We start from the raw sequence: 17,406 nt of genomic DNA on the forward strand, positions 1-17,406 counted from the left end.
AAGAGCAGTCCGGACATTCGGCATGATTATCAAAAACCTGGAAATTTCAGGGAATTGTAAAAATGGACATTTCTAAAATGATTATACACTAAGGCCAGTAAGATTTTTTTTTTAAATACCTTTATTCAGGCAAGGATGCATTAAATTGATCAGTAAAGACATTTAAAGATTCCTATTTCAAATAAATGCTGTTATTTTGAACTTTCTAAATTCTTATCAGGTAAATACAAATGACTAGAAAAGTAATTGAAATGTATTGGTCCAAAGGTCTGGGAACCCTGATAAATGATCTTACTGGAAGGCTGTCCATGTTTTTTTTTTTTTTTTTTAAATGGTCAAATTATGTAAATTATGGTCGAATTTTCATATTTAGGGTACTCTCTCTTTAAAGGGATAGTTCACCCAAAAAATGAAAATTCTGTCATTAATTACTCACCCTCTTGTTGCTCCAAACCCGTAAGACTTTCGATCATCTTTGGAACACAAATGAAGTTTTTTTTTGTTTTTGTTTTTTTTATCAAATCTGAGTGATTTCTGGCCCTCCATCAGCTACGCAACTACCACTTTGGTACTTAAAAAAGTTCATAAAATGATTGTAAAAATAATCTGTCAATTGAGTGGTTTAGTCCAAATTTTCTGAAGAGACTGATCACTTTATATATATGATGAACAAATTGAATTTAGGCTTTTATTCACATATAAACATTAATCACATCATTTAGGATAAATGGAAGCTCAAGCATGCTTGCTTGACGAATCAATGAGGTTCATTCTGTTGTGTTACGCAGCCAGTTTGGACCAGCAAGGACCAGTTTGTTCTCGCTGTATGTACTGTACATATTATAATCCTCATCATCAAGGTGAAAATAACATTTTAAAACATTCTGGAGGATTCTTGAAAATGAATTAGTGAAATACCTGGTTTGGTAAAGTGATTAGACCCTTAGAGTATACCTTTAAACTTGCTCAGGTGCAACCAATCAACTTCCAAATCAAACACCAGGCTAATTGCCCCACCTGACATCAATTGTAGTGGTTTTTAATTACTTGAGAATAAAACCAGCTGTTTCTTGAAGATTCCACTGTCAGTAGTGTATGGTACTGCAAATAATTCACCATGGGAAAATGCTTTCAAATGGCCTCTGAGATAAAGTTAAAAACATTTTGAAGGCTTTAGCTATCCCTATAGTACTGTTCAGAGCATCAAGAAGTGGAAAGCATGTGGCACCACCAACACATTTTCTAGATCAGGCGGTCTGTCCAAACTGGATGACTGAGTCAGGAGGACATTGATCAGAGAAGCTACCAAGAGGCCAAAGTCAACTTTGAAGGACTTACAAGGCTTTATGGCTGAGACTGGTCAGACTGTGCATGGGACAACTGGATTAGTTTTACAATATCTTTATGAAATTTTTGAAGCATCATAGTGGTAGTTGTGTAGCTGTGAATTGATGAAGAGAAATCGCTCATTTTATTAAAAATATCTTCATTTATGTTCCAAAGATGAACAAAAGTTTTACGGATTTGGAACAACACGAGGGCCACAAGTTTTAATTCATCCTGTTCTCTTCTGACGTTGTTGATTTTGTTTTTTAACTGTGATTGCCTTTTCTCTAAGCGACCAAAGACACAATTCTGCTTTCATTTCAGATGTCCAAATATTCACAGCACTTGTCGCTTCACCTGTCCACGTTCAGATTTATAACATTTTTGTGCTTCCACACACCACACAGTGTGTTAATATGGTCCATCAGCGTTGTGTTAGTCCCCTGTTGTGTTTTTCCCCAATCCCACACACCGCGGTAATCACATGCTGCTGTTCTCCAATCAGAACGGGCACACACCCTTCATTCAATCCCAGCAGTGCTTCACTAACACACATGAACACACCCTCACTCACACAAATGAGCCCACTGTTGCAGAAGTAAACACACAAAGTTTTATGACGACAAACTCTAAAGAGTCACAACTGGGTGGACGGTCATATTAACAAATTGTTATATGCAAATAAAATGAAGTGCAAATGACTGGATGAGCTAAAAATAACCTGAGAATGGCAACATTATTAACTTCCGCAATGTGACAAATTTATTTGTAATCAGTGAAAAATACATTGATTTTGACATTTTTGCTCAGTAGTATTAGTATTGTGTCAGAGACAGGATATGAAAATACACTTTCTAGAATAATGAATATCTCAGAGTATTTATTCTTTCATATCATAATCATTTTTCTGTGTTTGTATAGGTATGCGAATCCTGGTGAACCTGCTGCTGGACACTCTACCCATGCTGGGAAATGTGCTTCTGCTATGTTTCTTTGTCTTCTTCATTTTTGGCATCATTGGCGTGCAGCTGTGGGCTGGACTATTAAGAAATCGCTGTTACCCAGAGGAGAACTTCACCCTGTGAGTACCAAAAGAGGAGGGCTGGTGGGCTTAAGGGAGTGAGAGAAAGAGAGAGGACTGAATGTACGGTTTCAGTGGTGATTTAATTGCGAAAATAGGCAGAGAATCCAAACTGTGGGTTTATTTGGATGACAGTTTAGGTTTACAAGGATAAAGAGATTGAATTTAGGAGGCCGGATCTTCTAGAAGATTCATTTCAGAGAGCTTAAACACTCCATCATTGGATTGGACTTGTATTTCAAATGTCCTTTCTCTCTAAGAAGAGATACTTGATGTCATCAATGGATATTTTGGGATCACATGGACATTTGGTACCAATAAACAAATTATTCATTCAGTTCCATGTTATTCTTGTCATATATTCTCTATTTAAAAAAATAAATAAAGTTTTTAAGATTTAACCTATCTTCCTTTCACTCATCTTCTCACTTGTATCTTTGTTTTTAGTCTCTCCTCTCATCTTCTTGTTTTTACTGTCTACCTGCCACTAAAAATGCAAATGTGGTTCCACCCAGTCGATGGCTCCAGTTGATTAAAACTCAGATTGGCGTCCATATTCATGAGTGGGTGTCTGCCTGAGGTTACCGTGCCAACCGTGGTCTGCCTGCCTCTTACTGCTGTATGATTGGATTTGAAAGGACTCACGGTGCATGGCAGTGTGTGAGACACCCTGTGCGTTTGTTTGTACGCATTTGTGTGGGATAAAGAAGCGCATGTCTGGGTTTAAACGTCAGCTGAGGACTGATTGTCGTTTATTGTCTTGCAGCAAGTATATTTATGGGCTGGCACTACAGTCAGAGGATGATGAAGTGTTTTGAAAGGAGAGTCTATCATAGTCTCTTGAGAGAACGCCTGATTTTCTTCTGCTTTGTACATTCTCTTATAGTCTTTTTAAAATGTACACCCTCTTTCCATTTTTTTGTGGGGAAAAATTACTTAAATGAAAATGCTTCTATTGGGTTTGAAAGAACAAATACTACACTGTTTTGGTTTAATGCATTACAAGGAATGTCTTTATATAAGAAATTTCTTTAGCTTTTGCAGACGTTTACTGCAAATGTTAGTCAGAGCTTGTATTTTTATTTGGCTTCAAATGTTACATACACAACCATAATGTAACCATTGAAATGTAACCGATTATTGAAACTTACGTACCATAATTTATTACTTTATTATTACTTTATAAGTATATCAAAGAAACATCTACTATAGTACTATAAGCATTGTCAGCCATTTAGCTAACTTTAGCCATTTTGCTAACTGTATAGCCATTTAGCCATTTTTTTTTACTACATTTCCTCTCAGCAAACCCGAAGAAAAGGCAGTTGCAGGCATTTGCTAGCAAACTAGTTTGTAAGAATGCTTTGTCACCTTGCTTTACACCTTAATTTATTACGTTTTATTGCATTTAAGTTACTAGTTTGTGCCAGTTTCCCCTCAGAAGTAACACTTTTGTTTTCTCAAGTTGTTTTCGTGATATTCACAAGTTTTAATGTAAATCTTAAAATATTGCATTGAAAATGATAGATTGAAACCCCAAAATGTGCATCAAAATGTATATGCTTGCTTGAGGTGGATACGTTATGTATTCATTGACACTTTTGTTGTCTTTTTATCCTGATTTTTTTTTTATGGCACCTATTTCAGTTATATCTGTCATGTAGTTGCTGATTTAAAAAAAAGCACTTTTAAAGTCTTAAAGTCTTAAAGTCATTATGAAATGGTAGTAGGGACAGAGTGTAATGTTTAATTTAAAACATAATTTAAATTGTTTTGACATGGGTGTTGCACTCAAAAATTAATGTGAGCTTGTGTTTGATTGTGGTGGGGTGATGGAGAAGTCCAACACGTGTCACTAGAAGGAAGTATCATTTGCTTCGGGAAGATTTTGATTAAAAATTAATAGATAAAAAATAAAACATGCATGGATGAATCGTTACATGCATTTGCAGTCATTTCATGCCGACTTTAAGACAATCAACCAAAAATGCAATTTAGATTGCTGAAGTTGAACCTTTGAAAATGATTCATATTAAAGAAATCCCTTTAAAAAGTCGACCCTCAAAGTCAAACCGATCTCCGGGGCTCATTTTATACTACATTCCTTAACACCCACCCACCTGCGACGGCCCACAAACAGCTTGTCAGTCATTGGTCAATTATCTCCATGTGCGAGAGCAGTCTCGTTGGCAGTAGAATGGCATTTTGTGCCACAGTGGGGTGTTAGTGGAATGCCACGCTGGGCTGTGCGTCTTAGTGAGCTGCCACGCTGTGCCCGAGCCCTGGCACTGGCACAAACATCATTCACACTCCAGCACTCCTTGCAGAGCCCTGACAGACCTACTGAATCTCTGTCTCTATGTCTTTCTCTTCCAACCCCCCCTTGTGTCGCCACACTGCTGAGCTCTTTAAGGAAAGTGGTGGCGCGTATTCTGGCTTGACTGTTGTGTTGAAAATTCAAAATGACGTTTATAGGAGAGATCTCAGTGTGTGCCGCACAAAGCCCACAGGGGAATTCATACATCTGTATGATGGTTTGACGCATTGGCTCAATTTGCCATATCACAGGTATTGATTAGTTTTGGAAATGTGCACACGCATACCCTCACACGAGTGTCACCACGGTGGTCTACCTAGACATATTGCTTTTTCTGGTGTAGCCTAATATACCATTGCTCATTACTGGTATCGAATGGTTCCGATCTTTTGGCTGCCATGTTGTTGAAGTGCAAAAGACAAATGTCCTCCACAACTGCAGAAACATTTGGCCTTTATCGAGCTGCGAGTCTGTGGAGGAGTCCTCCATCCAAATGGGGAGAATTACACCCTGGGGATGATGAACCAATCCTTTGTTGGCATCCAATACCTCCAACATGGCTGTCATGGGAGCTTTGTGTATGTTTGTGCGTATGCATTTAGATTAACTGTCTAGACCGCAAAGCAATAGAGTCATTGATTGATCAGTGTGACTGTGGCTTGCATGTGCTATGTTTATGTGCTGTGTGGAAAAATGGCATTGCATGTAGCTGCATATACATGGGTATGTGTGAGAGAAACAGAGAAAGAGGCTTAAAAGGAGCGAGAGAGTGGGAAAGGGAGGGTAAATAGTCATTGTGACCCTGTTATATGAATGAGAGGGTGAGTGGCTGATGGAAACAGCTATTTCTGGGCAGTAAAACACTGTGATTAAGAGGCAGAATGCCCTCAATGGGTCACTCCTAGAGAAATGGGCTTCACACATATGTACACACACACACTACACAAGCTCAGTTGCTCTGTTATAGAGTGAGTCCATACTGGATACTTCTCAGATCTCTTCAGGTCTACCTAGAGAACTTTCAGCTATCCTGCAAAAACAGACTATAATTTTTAATAGGCCAACAAGTGGCAACTTAGCAGATGGGATCTATATGCTAGGGGTGCAACAATATATTGTGTTTAAATTGGTTTTTCTCCCCCTTGATTTAAGCACAAACATCAAAAAATTTTTGTTAGAAAATAATAAAAAAAGTAAGAAAAATAAACTAAAAAATGTGTGGTCTATCTGTGTATCTACAGTATGTATCTGTCTGTCTTCATTTTGTTCAGTTTTTAACTCTGTATTTTTCAAAAACCTTGACTTCTCCTCTCGTCTTGTCCTCAGCACATCTGGCATCACCCTCCCCACCCCATATTATCAGCCCGAGGAGGATGACGAGCGGCCCTTCATCTGCTCTCTGGCTCAGGATAACGGCATCATGTCCTGCAGAGATGTGCCCGCTCGGAGAGAGGGCGGACGGGAGTGCTGTCTAGATAAAGATGACGCGCTGCACCGTCAGGCTCTGGGTCTGAGTGCAGAGCCATTGGTCAATGGCAGTGCCTCTGCAATGGGGCTCTGTGTGAACTGGAACCAGTACTACACCCGTTGTCATACAGGACACACCAACCCACATAAAGGAGCGATAAATTTTGACAACATAGGTTACGCATGGATTGTCATTTTTCAGGTATGAGACTAAGCCAAGTGCCTTTTGTTTAAATTATACATCTGATTCAGTCTGTTTTGGGTGATCCAATCATAAATCAACAGTGCTAAATATAGGTGTAAATGCGATCCAACACATTGTTTTTTTATCCAGTCACTCAAATCATGTTCGATGAAGTCTGAACTGCATGTGACCACAATTAATGTGTAGTGCGTTGCAAATGCTAATCCGTTCTGATACATTTTGGACAACAGTGAATGGCCGCCTACACACCTGTTCTAAAAAAGGGTTTAAGGAAATTAACTCTTTTTTGCATTTCATGAGAATTGAGCATAAGATATTATGTGTGATTAAGACAAATCTAACAAAAGTGAGGTTTTTACACTCTTAACACTTCTAACTCTTAAATGCATATGCATTTTATATGTAAATTCTTCCCTTGAAATCCGATCACAAATAGTAGACACATCTTACTTCCTCGTGAACAGCAGTTTTTCTCAACTAACGACTTGTGATGGATCATCTGGGACTAATCTTACCAGGTGTATAAAGAGCCTGAATGTGATCTGATCTGGTTTGTGCAGGTGATCACACTAGAGGGTTGGGTGGAGATCATGTACTACGTCATGGACGCTCATTCCTTCTACAACTTCATCTACTTCATATTCCTCATCATCGTAAGTTTTTATATGTTGGCATGCATGTCTTTAGAAATGATGCATGTGTCCTAATTATTGAGAACTTGTAGTCTGTGGTTTTATATGGCATATGTAGTCTGGGAGGACCTGAAGTTAGTTGACCTTTAACAGGGCCAGAGAGTGAACTGGATGTTTGGTCTCACTTGTAAGAACAAAAAGGTCATGTCTCTCCCCTGGACACAAAAATGCAGCTTAACACATCACAAGACTGAAACTTTTAGCACAAAGCCTACTAATTAGAGATGCACTGATATTAATATTCTGGCCGATACAGATAAGACAGTGATTATTTTCATGTTATGGTTGTTAACCGATAAATGGCTGATATTAAAATTCTATACTAATTTGTCTTAACAAATAAAACATTAAAGGTGCCCTAGAATCAGAATTTGAATTTACCTCGGCATAGTTGAATAACAAGAGTTCAGTAGATGGAAAAGACATACATTGAGTTTCAAACCCCATTGTTTCCTCCTTCTTATGTAAATCTCATTTGTTTAAAAGACTTCCGGAAAACACTCGGATCTCAACATAACACCGACTGTTACTTAACAGTCGGGATCATTAATATGTATGACTCCAATATTTGCATAATGCCAGCCCATTCGACGCATTAGACAAGGAAAGGCAGTATTAACGGCTGGATCTGTGCACAGACAAGGTAAGCAAGCAAGAACAACAGCGAAAAATGGCAGATGGAGCAATAATAACTGACATGATCCATGATATCATGATATTTTTAGTGATATTTGTAAATTGTCTTTCTAAATGTTTTATTAACATGTTTTGCTAATATACTGTTAAATGTGGTTAAAGTTACCATCGTTTCTTACTGTATTCACGGAGACGAGAGTCGTTGCTATTTTCATTTTTAAACACGTGCAGTCTGTATAATGCATAAAAACAACTTCATTCTTTATAAATCTATGTGTGTAAATCTCAACAGTGTGTAATGTTAGCTTTAGCCACAGAGCATAGCCTCAAACTCACACAGAATCAAACGTAACCATCTAAATAAATACTTTACTCACATAATTCGAAGCATGCATACAGCATGCGTGACGAACATCGTGTAAAGATCCATTTGAGGGTTATATTAGCTGTGTGAACTTTGTTTATGCGATGTATATATAGTCGAGAGCTCGTGGGGCAGAGGGAGCGCATCTCTTAAAGGGGTCGTGCTGAAAAAATCAGTGCATAGTTAATGATGCCCCAAAATAGGCAGTTAAAAAAATTAATTTAAAAAAATCTATGGGGTATTTTGAGCTGAAACTTCACAGACACATTCAGGGGACACCTTAGACTTATATTACATCTTGTAAAAAAACAATCTAGGGCACCTTACATTCAACCATTTTAAAAGTAAAATTAGGCATCACAACATTATTATGTACAGTATAAAAAATTGATATTAATTTTGAGATGTGAAAGAAATGAAAAAATCAGCCAATAACCACTATGGCACCAATATATTGTGCATCCCTACTGCTAATTATTTACTTGTTTCTTGCAAAACAATCATCTTGTAAAAAATTGAGACTGATATTTAGTGTTTAGAGTGCCATCTGTAAGCTCAAAGTTAATACAGTAGTTTAAATGCAAGGCCACGTAACGGCTAATAGATGTTTAAGGACAATATCTGTTTGGTTAGTCCTGCCATATGGCGCATTGCAGCTGAAGTTTAAAATCTTGGAAAAACATCACTACTGTCATTCCTCAGAGATACATCTGCACCCAGCTTTTATTGACAGACTGAACTTAACTGAATCTGCAGGACTCCCATTGATGGCCTGAAGTTTTCAAAGATGCAGATATTAGCTAAACAGCACATTTAGGAGTCAACGGAGCTGCAGAGATCAATTAGGCAATGAACAACATAGTGAAGAATCAATAGCTGGACACTATAAAATGAATTTATCTCTGCTTCAGCTGCATGTTTAACGATACCTTGTTGGAGCCAGCTTTCGTACCGCGGCGGCCCTCTTCATTGAATGGTAGGAACAGCAGTGATCGAGACGGCCCTGCAGTGAGATGGGCTTCGGATAATGTCTCCTCACAAGATTAAAGAGGGGGGAGAGCGGAAAGAAATGCCCTGAGGATAAGGAGGAAAAGGATCTGAGGCTGAAAGGCAGCAGGAGACTAAAGGAATAAAAGAGGAAGGGAATGGATTTAGGAATGAGATGTGCAGGTCAGATAGTGAGGCCTGCTGATATTTGTTGTAGCTATCTTACCTTCCCAGTTTCCTGCATTGAAACGCATGTTAAACAACTGATGGCACTACTGGAGATTCCGAAATCCATTTTAGCCCAACAAATGGCAAGTATAGGGAAATGTGGGTGTGTGTCTGTAGCTAATGACAGGGCCTAATCCTGTGTAGGTCAGCGGAGTGAAAGCATTAGCAGTTAATTAGAGCCCATCAGACTAGCGGACCCCTGCCGCCATCACGGCAGTCTCACACTTCCTGACAGAGACCCTGCCACCCCGACACATGCACCCTGCGAAGCTGTCATGTGATCGTTCCCAGCATGCACCAGGAATGTGGAATGTGAGTGAAGTATAAAGAGACTGAGCAGACTAGTCATTATTAGTCTTTTGCTGCCTAAAAATGTGACCGTAGGTCCATAGGTGCAACCCACTTGACTGTGCTTTGTACTCGCCCTAGTTCTTGCACAGTATCCAAAGTTTAACTGTGCTAAAACTGTGGATACATGTTGTAGAAAAACTTCAAGTATTTAAGCTACACAAGGCATATATAAAAATAAAAACAGTTTTTATGCTTATAAACACATGCAAATAACATTCAAGGCCACTAAGGGTCATTTTATCAATTTTATTTACAGAGTTCTGCTGGAATGAGTCCTAAAACTCGGTTCATTTTTCACCAAGTAATTGGGATTTTTGAATGGGTTTTTTCAATTTTTGGTTAAATGCCTAAAATAAGGTCTGTGGTTAACACAAGCTCAACGTATTTTCATGTTTTATTCTGTTCTATTTTATTCCCTTTCGTGATTTTTTTTTTTTTTTTTAAGCTTTTACTTGCCTTAAAAAAGGCAGTTACTGCAGTAGTAAGAAAAAGGCAGTAGTGTTGGGTACATTAAACATCACACCGAACAGGAAAATTCATATATAACTCATCTTGATGGAAAAAACAAACAAACATATAAACTATATAAAAATCATAAACTACCCACTAGAAAAAACAAACAAACAAACAGATGAACAAAAACAACAGAAGAACTGTGCAGAAAACGTAACGGCAGGCTGAGAAACAAAGCATACCCCACACTTAAAATTAGCAATATTTTTGGTTACACTTTATTTTAAGTTGACATAGATACATTGCACTTACTCAAATAAGTACTTAATAATATTAATTAACTACAAGTACGTACTGTAGAGTTATGATTAGGGATAGAGTTTGGTTTAGGTTTAGTTACTTGTAATTATGCATCATTTACTGTTATTACTATAGTAAGTACATGTAGTAAAATGTAACTACATCACCTTAAATTAAAGTGTTACCATATTTTTGTCTCAATTTTAATATATTCTTAATTTTAAACTCAATTTAAAAATATATTCTTGATTTTTAAGTTTTGTATTTCTGAAATCTTTTTAAAGCAAAGCAGTTCACTTTCTGCACTTTTTTTAAAAGCACTTTTTTTATATAAGAGGGTAACACTCTACCCTCTTTTTAAAAAAAAAACACAAAATGTATTCTTTTGAAACCAATCAAATGTGATTTAGCTTTATGTAGCTGTTGGTTTCTGATGCTTTATGCACCCCCTTCACAGCTTGAAACAACAGCCAAATCCCTATGTGATCTGCACTGTTTGAGTGAGTAAGATGTGTCTTTTCACTGTGTGTGTGTGTGTGTGTGTGTGTGTGCAGGCTGTCCCTTAGCACTTTTATTTACTTCTTTGGCACCCTGCTCTGTCTGTAACCTGGCAACCACACAGCTAGCCGTCGCTACCTGTAGAGAGAGGGCCATAGTGTGCCGACACAGCCCACACCCCGCCGATGCACCTCTATTCACTTCCTTTCACTTCTATTGAACGTCGGAGCAATTAATTCAGGCTCGGCATCTCTGTGCCCTGTTTTTCCTCTTCAGCTGTTCTCTGACAGATCAGAACAAATGATCGCAAATAATTAGATTAAATGCGTTGTCTTTGATTACATAACAAATCTTATGTTTTTGTCTTGCTGCTTGTGGGTTTCACTAATGAATATGGTTCTTATATTTTATTTTATATAATTTTTTTTGTTATTATTTATTTTATTTCCTAATCTATATTATATAAATCTATTGGTGACGTTCTCCACACATTTGCAAATTAATGGCACAATAATGAAATGGCCGGCTTTGCTTACTGTTCTTTTTTTTGGACAGTAAGTCTTAAGGTCACCCTGCCTGCAGCCAGACTCTTCCATTGTAAGAACAATATTAAATGAGAGTATAAATCATCACCTGTCATCTTTCATCCAGCTGTAACAGAACTGAAGTATACTTACTAACCAGCACCCCTTTGACCCTGTCTACTTCTGCCTTGTTCTTTCTGTATGCCTCACCTTTTCTTCTTTTTCTTTTCTTTTCTTTTCTTTTCTTTTCTTTTCTTTTCTTTTTCTTTTCTAAGCAATGTCAGATTTTCTTGTGTTTTAAAATACGGAGTGCCTATTTACACTAAGTGCAAATAGCGTCCCTTGTTGGCAAACACTATTTACACTAGCTCCGCCCACCAATGTCTGGTTGGGCCACTCAAGTTCTAAAGGGGACCTAATATGCCCCCTTTTACAAGATGTAAACTAAGTCTCTGATGTCCCCAGAGTGTGTATGTGAAGTTTTAGCTCAAAATACCCCACAGATAATTTTTTTTTTATAGTGTTTAAATTTGCCAGTTTTGGGGGGTGAGCAAAAACACGCCATTTCAGTGTGTGCCCCTTAAATACAAATGAGCTGCTGTGCTCGGCCTAAGAGGGCAGAGCTTCAAGAGCTCATTCTCTGGTGTCAGGAGGCAGTCAGGATGCACTATAATGTCAGAAACTGCAAATATATGCTGCATGGAGATAGAGAAGGTATAGTTTAGTTTAATTACGGTTATAGCTTATATTGTTTTTGTCCACTATATTTGTACAAGCCAGTTTACCGATGAGTTTTATAACGTTTATTGTATTTCACACAAAATATGAAGCATCTGTTTTCACTCTAGAAATTCACTCTAGAAAAGAGCTTAAAACACAGTGCAAGTGTGCATTAAAATATTATCCATAAACTCTCTCTCTCTCCCTTGCATTATTAGCAACATACATAGCGAAGTACACAGAAACACTCATTATAACTAACCGTAAACAAATATATAAAGACCTTATGCCTTTTCGGGTGGTGCTTAATATACTGGTAAACTTTATATCCATAAATCAACAGATGCACTGTAATAAAGTGCTCTCACCTATCTATCCTTGAGTAACAAATTTTAAGCTCAACCTCTGTTTTGTATTGTCCCTTTGTATTGACATTCGTTCACAAAGCACTCCAGTGTGAAATGATTCGTGCAGACATAAACTAATTTTGGTAGAGTTGAGGGAGAATTTTCTTTGAAAACAAAATTAATCCACCAGCGTCTTCAGCGGCTCAGATTTCAGGAGTAAATGGAGAGAGCTATGTGGATTAATCCATCCAGCTACAGAACACCTAAAACCCTTGGGAGACATTCTCGTAAGTGCAGCAATGGCGGACTGTGTACAACTCGCTGTGAACTTGCTCAGGGCGGTTCTATGTTAAAACGGCAGTGTCTGTCAACATTCGTGGGTGGGGCCTGTGGCTAATGTGACATCACATCGCCTGGAACCTGCAAATGGCTTGTTCTGAGACACTGCGTATGATTTATGGGGATTTAAAAAAAAAAAAAAGGAGTGGTTGGATTTTTATCATTATAGGGTGGTTGTGTACACACACATTTATGTCCAAACACCATGCAAAAGTAATTTTTGCATAATAGGTCCCCTTTAAAAAAGATGCACAGTATTCAGCATCTTCAGGGTCGCAGAAGTAGCAAATAAGGTTTGCAGACCTGGCTTTTAACGTGATTGACACAAGTTCGAATCCGCCTTTTGCCAAGTTCGCATTTATTTTCAATAAAAATTAAAATAATGTTCTAAAAGTGGAAATAAACTGTAAACAAATGTTTAATAATAAAAGTGTTTATTGGGTAGGGCTAGGTGAAGGTGTAGAGAGGGTTTTTATTCTCCCAATAAGGCAGCATCCATTTAATAATTGTAATAAATATAATCATTTACACTCTATGATATTATTGCATCCTGTTAATGTACAAAAATACTGAGGTGCAAATAGTATCTGCCAATATAAAGTATAAATAGCATCTAATTACTATTTACTCTTATTGCAAAGAACTGATACTGAATCTATCGCTATTTTCACCTAGTGTAAATAGTATATCGCTAAGAAAATGCTGCTATTGTCACTTAGTGTAAATAGAATATATTGCTATTTTCACTTAGTGTAAGTAGCATCTATCACTAAGAAAACATGCTATTTTCACAGTGTAAATAGCATCTATCGCTATTTGCACTTAGTGTAAATAGTATCTATTGCTGCTTGCCTTTAAAATATTGTATAAGTAACAGCGCTGATATGTCTTCAATGTTGTAAATGCACCATTATAAACTAAATCAAATAAGTTAAGTTGTTTGTGACTAATATTCTCTTTTGTTGTGCTAGTAAGCATCAGTCATTGTATTTTATTATTTTGTATTTTATTTTATAGGAGAGCTAGAGCCAATGTCTACATTTACAGTGAATAATTGCTTAAATTCCTATTCTTCAGACAAAGCTATCGCTACCACTTTTATGGTACTTATTTTGTCCACCAGTTTTCATTCTCTTTCATAATATTCAAGACTGGCCTGGGTTGCCCTAAGTTGATCATAGAGAACATTGGTAGCAATGGTCTCAACAGTCAACTTGGGCTCACAATGCTTTTGTGAATTCCACAGAAAAATAAAGTGACATGAGGGTGAGTAAATTTTTGGTTCATCTATCCCTTTAAAGGAACAAATATGTTCATAGCAAATCGAAGAGAGGAGCAGAAGACACATTTTAATTGTGCTTGTGTGTGCATCAAACAGTATAGTAGAATTGATGATATGAAAGGTGATTGCAAGGAAAGAACGTGTCTATCTGCATAAAACAGGTCCGGCTGTTGATTAGGAGCAGTCCAGTCACACATCAGAATCCCAAATCAGGACAGCAGATGTGAAGGCAGGATACATCTGTACAGCTGCCCTACACACACATATGCACAAGTCCTCATTTCTCCACCTTCTCTGTCCTCCTCACAACTCATCCGTCCTCTCTGATCCCTACTTCACATAAGCTGGAAGCAAGCTGTACTTTCATTAAGGCGAGAAAGCTCTGTGTGCTTTTGCGTGTTGACAAATGCCAGTGATATGAATGGTGAATGATATAAGAGCAGGCTCTCTGTTCTGATGAGTCTGGAACTGGTTCGCTCTCAGTCTTTAAAATGATTGGCTCCCGATTCTAATCCTTTTCACGTTGGCAGAGGGATCTAGCCCTTCTCTGCGAGGACTAGGGGATATTTGGAGGTTTTGATGCTATGAAAAAGCCTGATAATTATAGCATATCAAAGCCAGAGCGGTACAGGCGCACACACAACAAAACAGGCTCTTGTTTGGGCGTCTTCTGACTTCTTCAAACATAGGGTCTGTTTATAGCAGCTCATCTAGACAGCTATGGCCGCTGCTTATGCCAAACACTGCAGCACAGGCTGCGTTAGAGAGATTCCAAGGTGTTTTGGTGTCATGTCGATCTGGATATTTAAAGCGGCTGAGACTTCACACGAAGTGCAATAGTTATGGTTACAGAATTAAGCGTAAGAATGATCTTTAGGTATTATAATCACAGCAAAATGCTTGTAAACTCAAATAAATATATTTAAAGGTTTAGTTCACCCAAAAATGGATATGAACATTGTCATTTCAAATTCGTTTTGCTTTTTTTCATAGAACACAGAAGGAGAAATTTTAAAAGGATATCCTGATGTTTTTCAAACAATTACACTGAATGTGGCCTGGAGCTTTTAAGCTTCAAAAGGGTTGGAAAAGCCCCATAAAAGTATTGTGAAAGCGGTGTATAGGACTTCTGAAGTCATACAATAGTTTTGTGTGACAAAAAGACCAAAAAGTTATTCAGTGAAAATCTGCCTTGGCAATCCTTGAGAGAAGCGCTAAAGTCTGATTTGTGAATGAATCAGTTAATCAAATTGGTTGAATCGATTGATCTGGTTTACACAATTAGTAAGAATGATTTGTTCAAAAATCTGACTGATTCAGTTCTCAGGTTCAACTTGCTTACTCATTGTAATTGCTGTGATCATTGAATCAGTGAATTGAATGCCAGATCTAAATAAGTCATGACCTTCAGAAAAGAATGACCAGTACCAGAAAGTTCTTCAGCATTTATTTGTTTTCCATGGAAGAGAGATGCTTAAGGTGTGATCACATTCGCTAATTTTCGAAAGCAAAAACGGTCCCGTTGTCTATTGTCAATATTGTAGTGATTTATTAATCACAGAGAAGTCATTTTTAAACAAGCACCTTTCTTTTGTTCAACACAGCAAAATTGCATGACCAACTTGAACTTGTGACTGGTTTTCTGGAAAACGGTAAAGGTGACTGTGGGTTTAGAACAACATAAGATATCTTTTCAAGATATCTCTCTTCTTCTTCCTGTTCCAGATTGGATCTTTCTTCATGATTAATCTGTGCCTGGTGGTCATTGCCACTCAGTTTTCGGAGACCAAACAACGAGAGCACCAGCTGATGCAAGAGCAACGTGCTCGCTACCTGTCCTCCAGCACACTGGCTTCGCTTGTTGAGCCCGGAGACTGTTACGAGGAACTCTTCCAGCTGGTCTGCCACATCCTACGCAAGGCCCGCCGCCGCTCAGCCGCCCTTTATTACATGATCCGTGGCAAAGCCCCTCCTCCTGGGGGAGGGAGGGGGCGTGGCAAAGGAGGTGCAGGATCGACAGGGGGAGGAGCTAATGTGAATGGTGGAGAAAGACATCACTGCCATTCAGCTCAGAGTGAGTAAGGAGAGAGTTGGAGGCAGAGAAATGACAGTGGATCATAGAAAAACTATGACTAACAGTGCTGGGGAGTAAATAACTAAAATTAACAAAATTTTTCTTAAGTAGCCTGACATTAGCTCAAAATAGTAGCAAGTTTACATACAAACTGTCCTCTCTCACTCATTTGTAATGCTGAAACGTTTAATTCATTCTAGTGAAATCAGTCATCCTAAACTCTCGAATTCTAGTGATTTGTCCTGAACTCTCCTCTATCACTTGTATTTAGCTTCTGGTTCATCTTAAACTTTCATCTCTCATTCATGCATAGCAGTCAAGATTCTGATTCATTCAAGTAAAGTGGTTCATTTGGATGGTTCATGTAAAAGAATATACATATGTATCTGTTTATATGTATCTGTATAATGAATTCTGCCCCTATTCCCATTAATTCATTCAAACCCCAAAAAATATGGCTCTGGAATTATAAATTATATCATCAGAGAGTTATTTATTTAAAAAAGATATTGCCATTTTAAGTTTCTTCAGTGTATTTAGCTACTTGAAGCCTGGCCAAGTTTCAAAGTAGCTTCCTTGACACTCCGAACCTCATAGCAAGTTATAAAAGCAAAGAGCAAGTTGCAATAAAAACAAAAACATATACATCCATGTCTTTGCTTTAATGGCACAATGACTTTTCAATCCCAAACAGTATCATGGCAGTTGTCCAAGAAACTGACAGGCAAAAATTTTATTGTGTTATATGAAAATGTCAAACAGAAATGTTGAATTTTTTATGTGTTTTACAGCACCTCACTGTATTCACGAAACCAAGTTGGACCACAGCTCCCAAGCTCTGGAGAATGCCATCTCCCTCTCCGTCCCAAACCCACAGGAGTGTCCACAGTGTGCTGCAGCCCTGTCACTCAAGGAGGGGGATGTATCAACGGGGCATTCGGCCAATGGGGAGGAAGAGGAGAGTGCGCTGGAGGAGACCAACAGGGATGAGAACCACTTGGACGAGAGGGGGGACGAAGACTCCGAGGACACGCCGAGAAAGAAACGTACCTGTTTCGGGAAATGTAAAGACGTCTGGGATGAAATGAGAGTGAAGCTTTGGGGTATCGTTGAAAGCAAGTACTTCAACAGAGGGATTATGATCGCCATCCTCATCAATACAATCAGCATGGGCATCGAGCACCATAACCAGGTAATTTCACCCACAGTGCAGTC

At 38.2% G+C, this 17,406-nt stretch overlaps 1 protein-coding gene across 5 annotated transcripts in view; it reads left to right on the plus strand.

Annotated features, from left to right (window-relative positions):
- The window catches only part of cacna1ia (calcium voltage-gated channel subunit alpha1 Ia), a 167,993-nt gene that overhangs the window by 84,720 nt on the left and 65,867 nt on the right, over positions 1–17,406 (plus strand). For 4 of the 5 annotated variants that reach the window (XM_048203435.1, XM_048203450.1, XM_048203445.1 and 1 more), the window contains exons 5-9: positions 2,248–2,407; positions 6,051–6,393; positions 6,957–7,049; positions 15,843–16,191; positions 16,983–17,383. In XM_048203435.1, the coding sequence (XP_048059392.1) occupies positions 2,248–2,407; positions 6,051–6,393; positions 6,957–7,049; positions 15,843–16,191; positions 16,983–17,383 (1,346 nt within the window). The remainder of the gene's footprint in view (positions 1–2,247; positions 2,408–6,050; positions 6,394–6,956; positions 7,050–15,842; positions 16,192–16,982; positions 17,384–17,406) is intronic. The other variant, XM_048203467.1, reaches the window with a different exon arrangement.

This window comes from Megalobrama amblycephala, linkage group LG1, assembly GCF_018812025.1.
Source record: "Megalobrama amblycephala isolate DHTTF-2021 linkage group LG1, ASM1881202v1, whole genome shotgun sequence".
Classification (NCBI taxonomy): Eukaryota; Metazoa; Chordata; class Actinopteri; order Cypriniformes; family Xenocyprididae; genus Megalobrama; species Megalobrama amblycephala.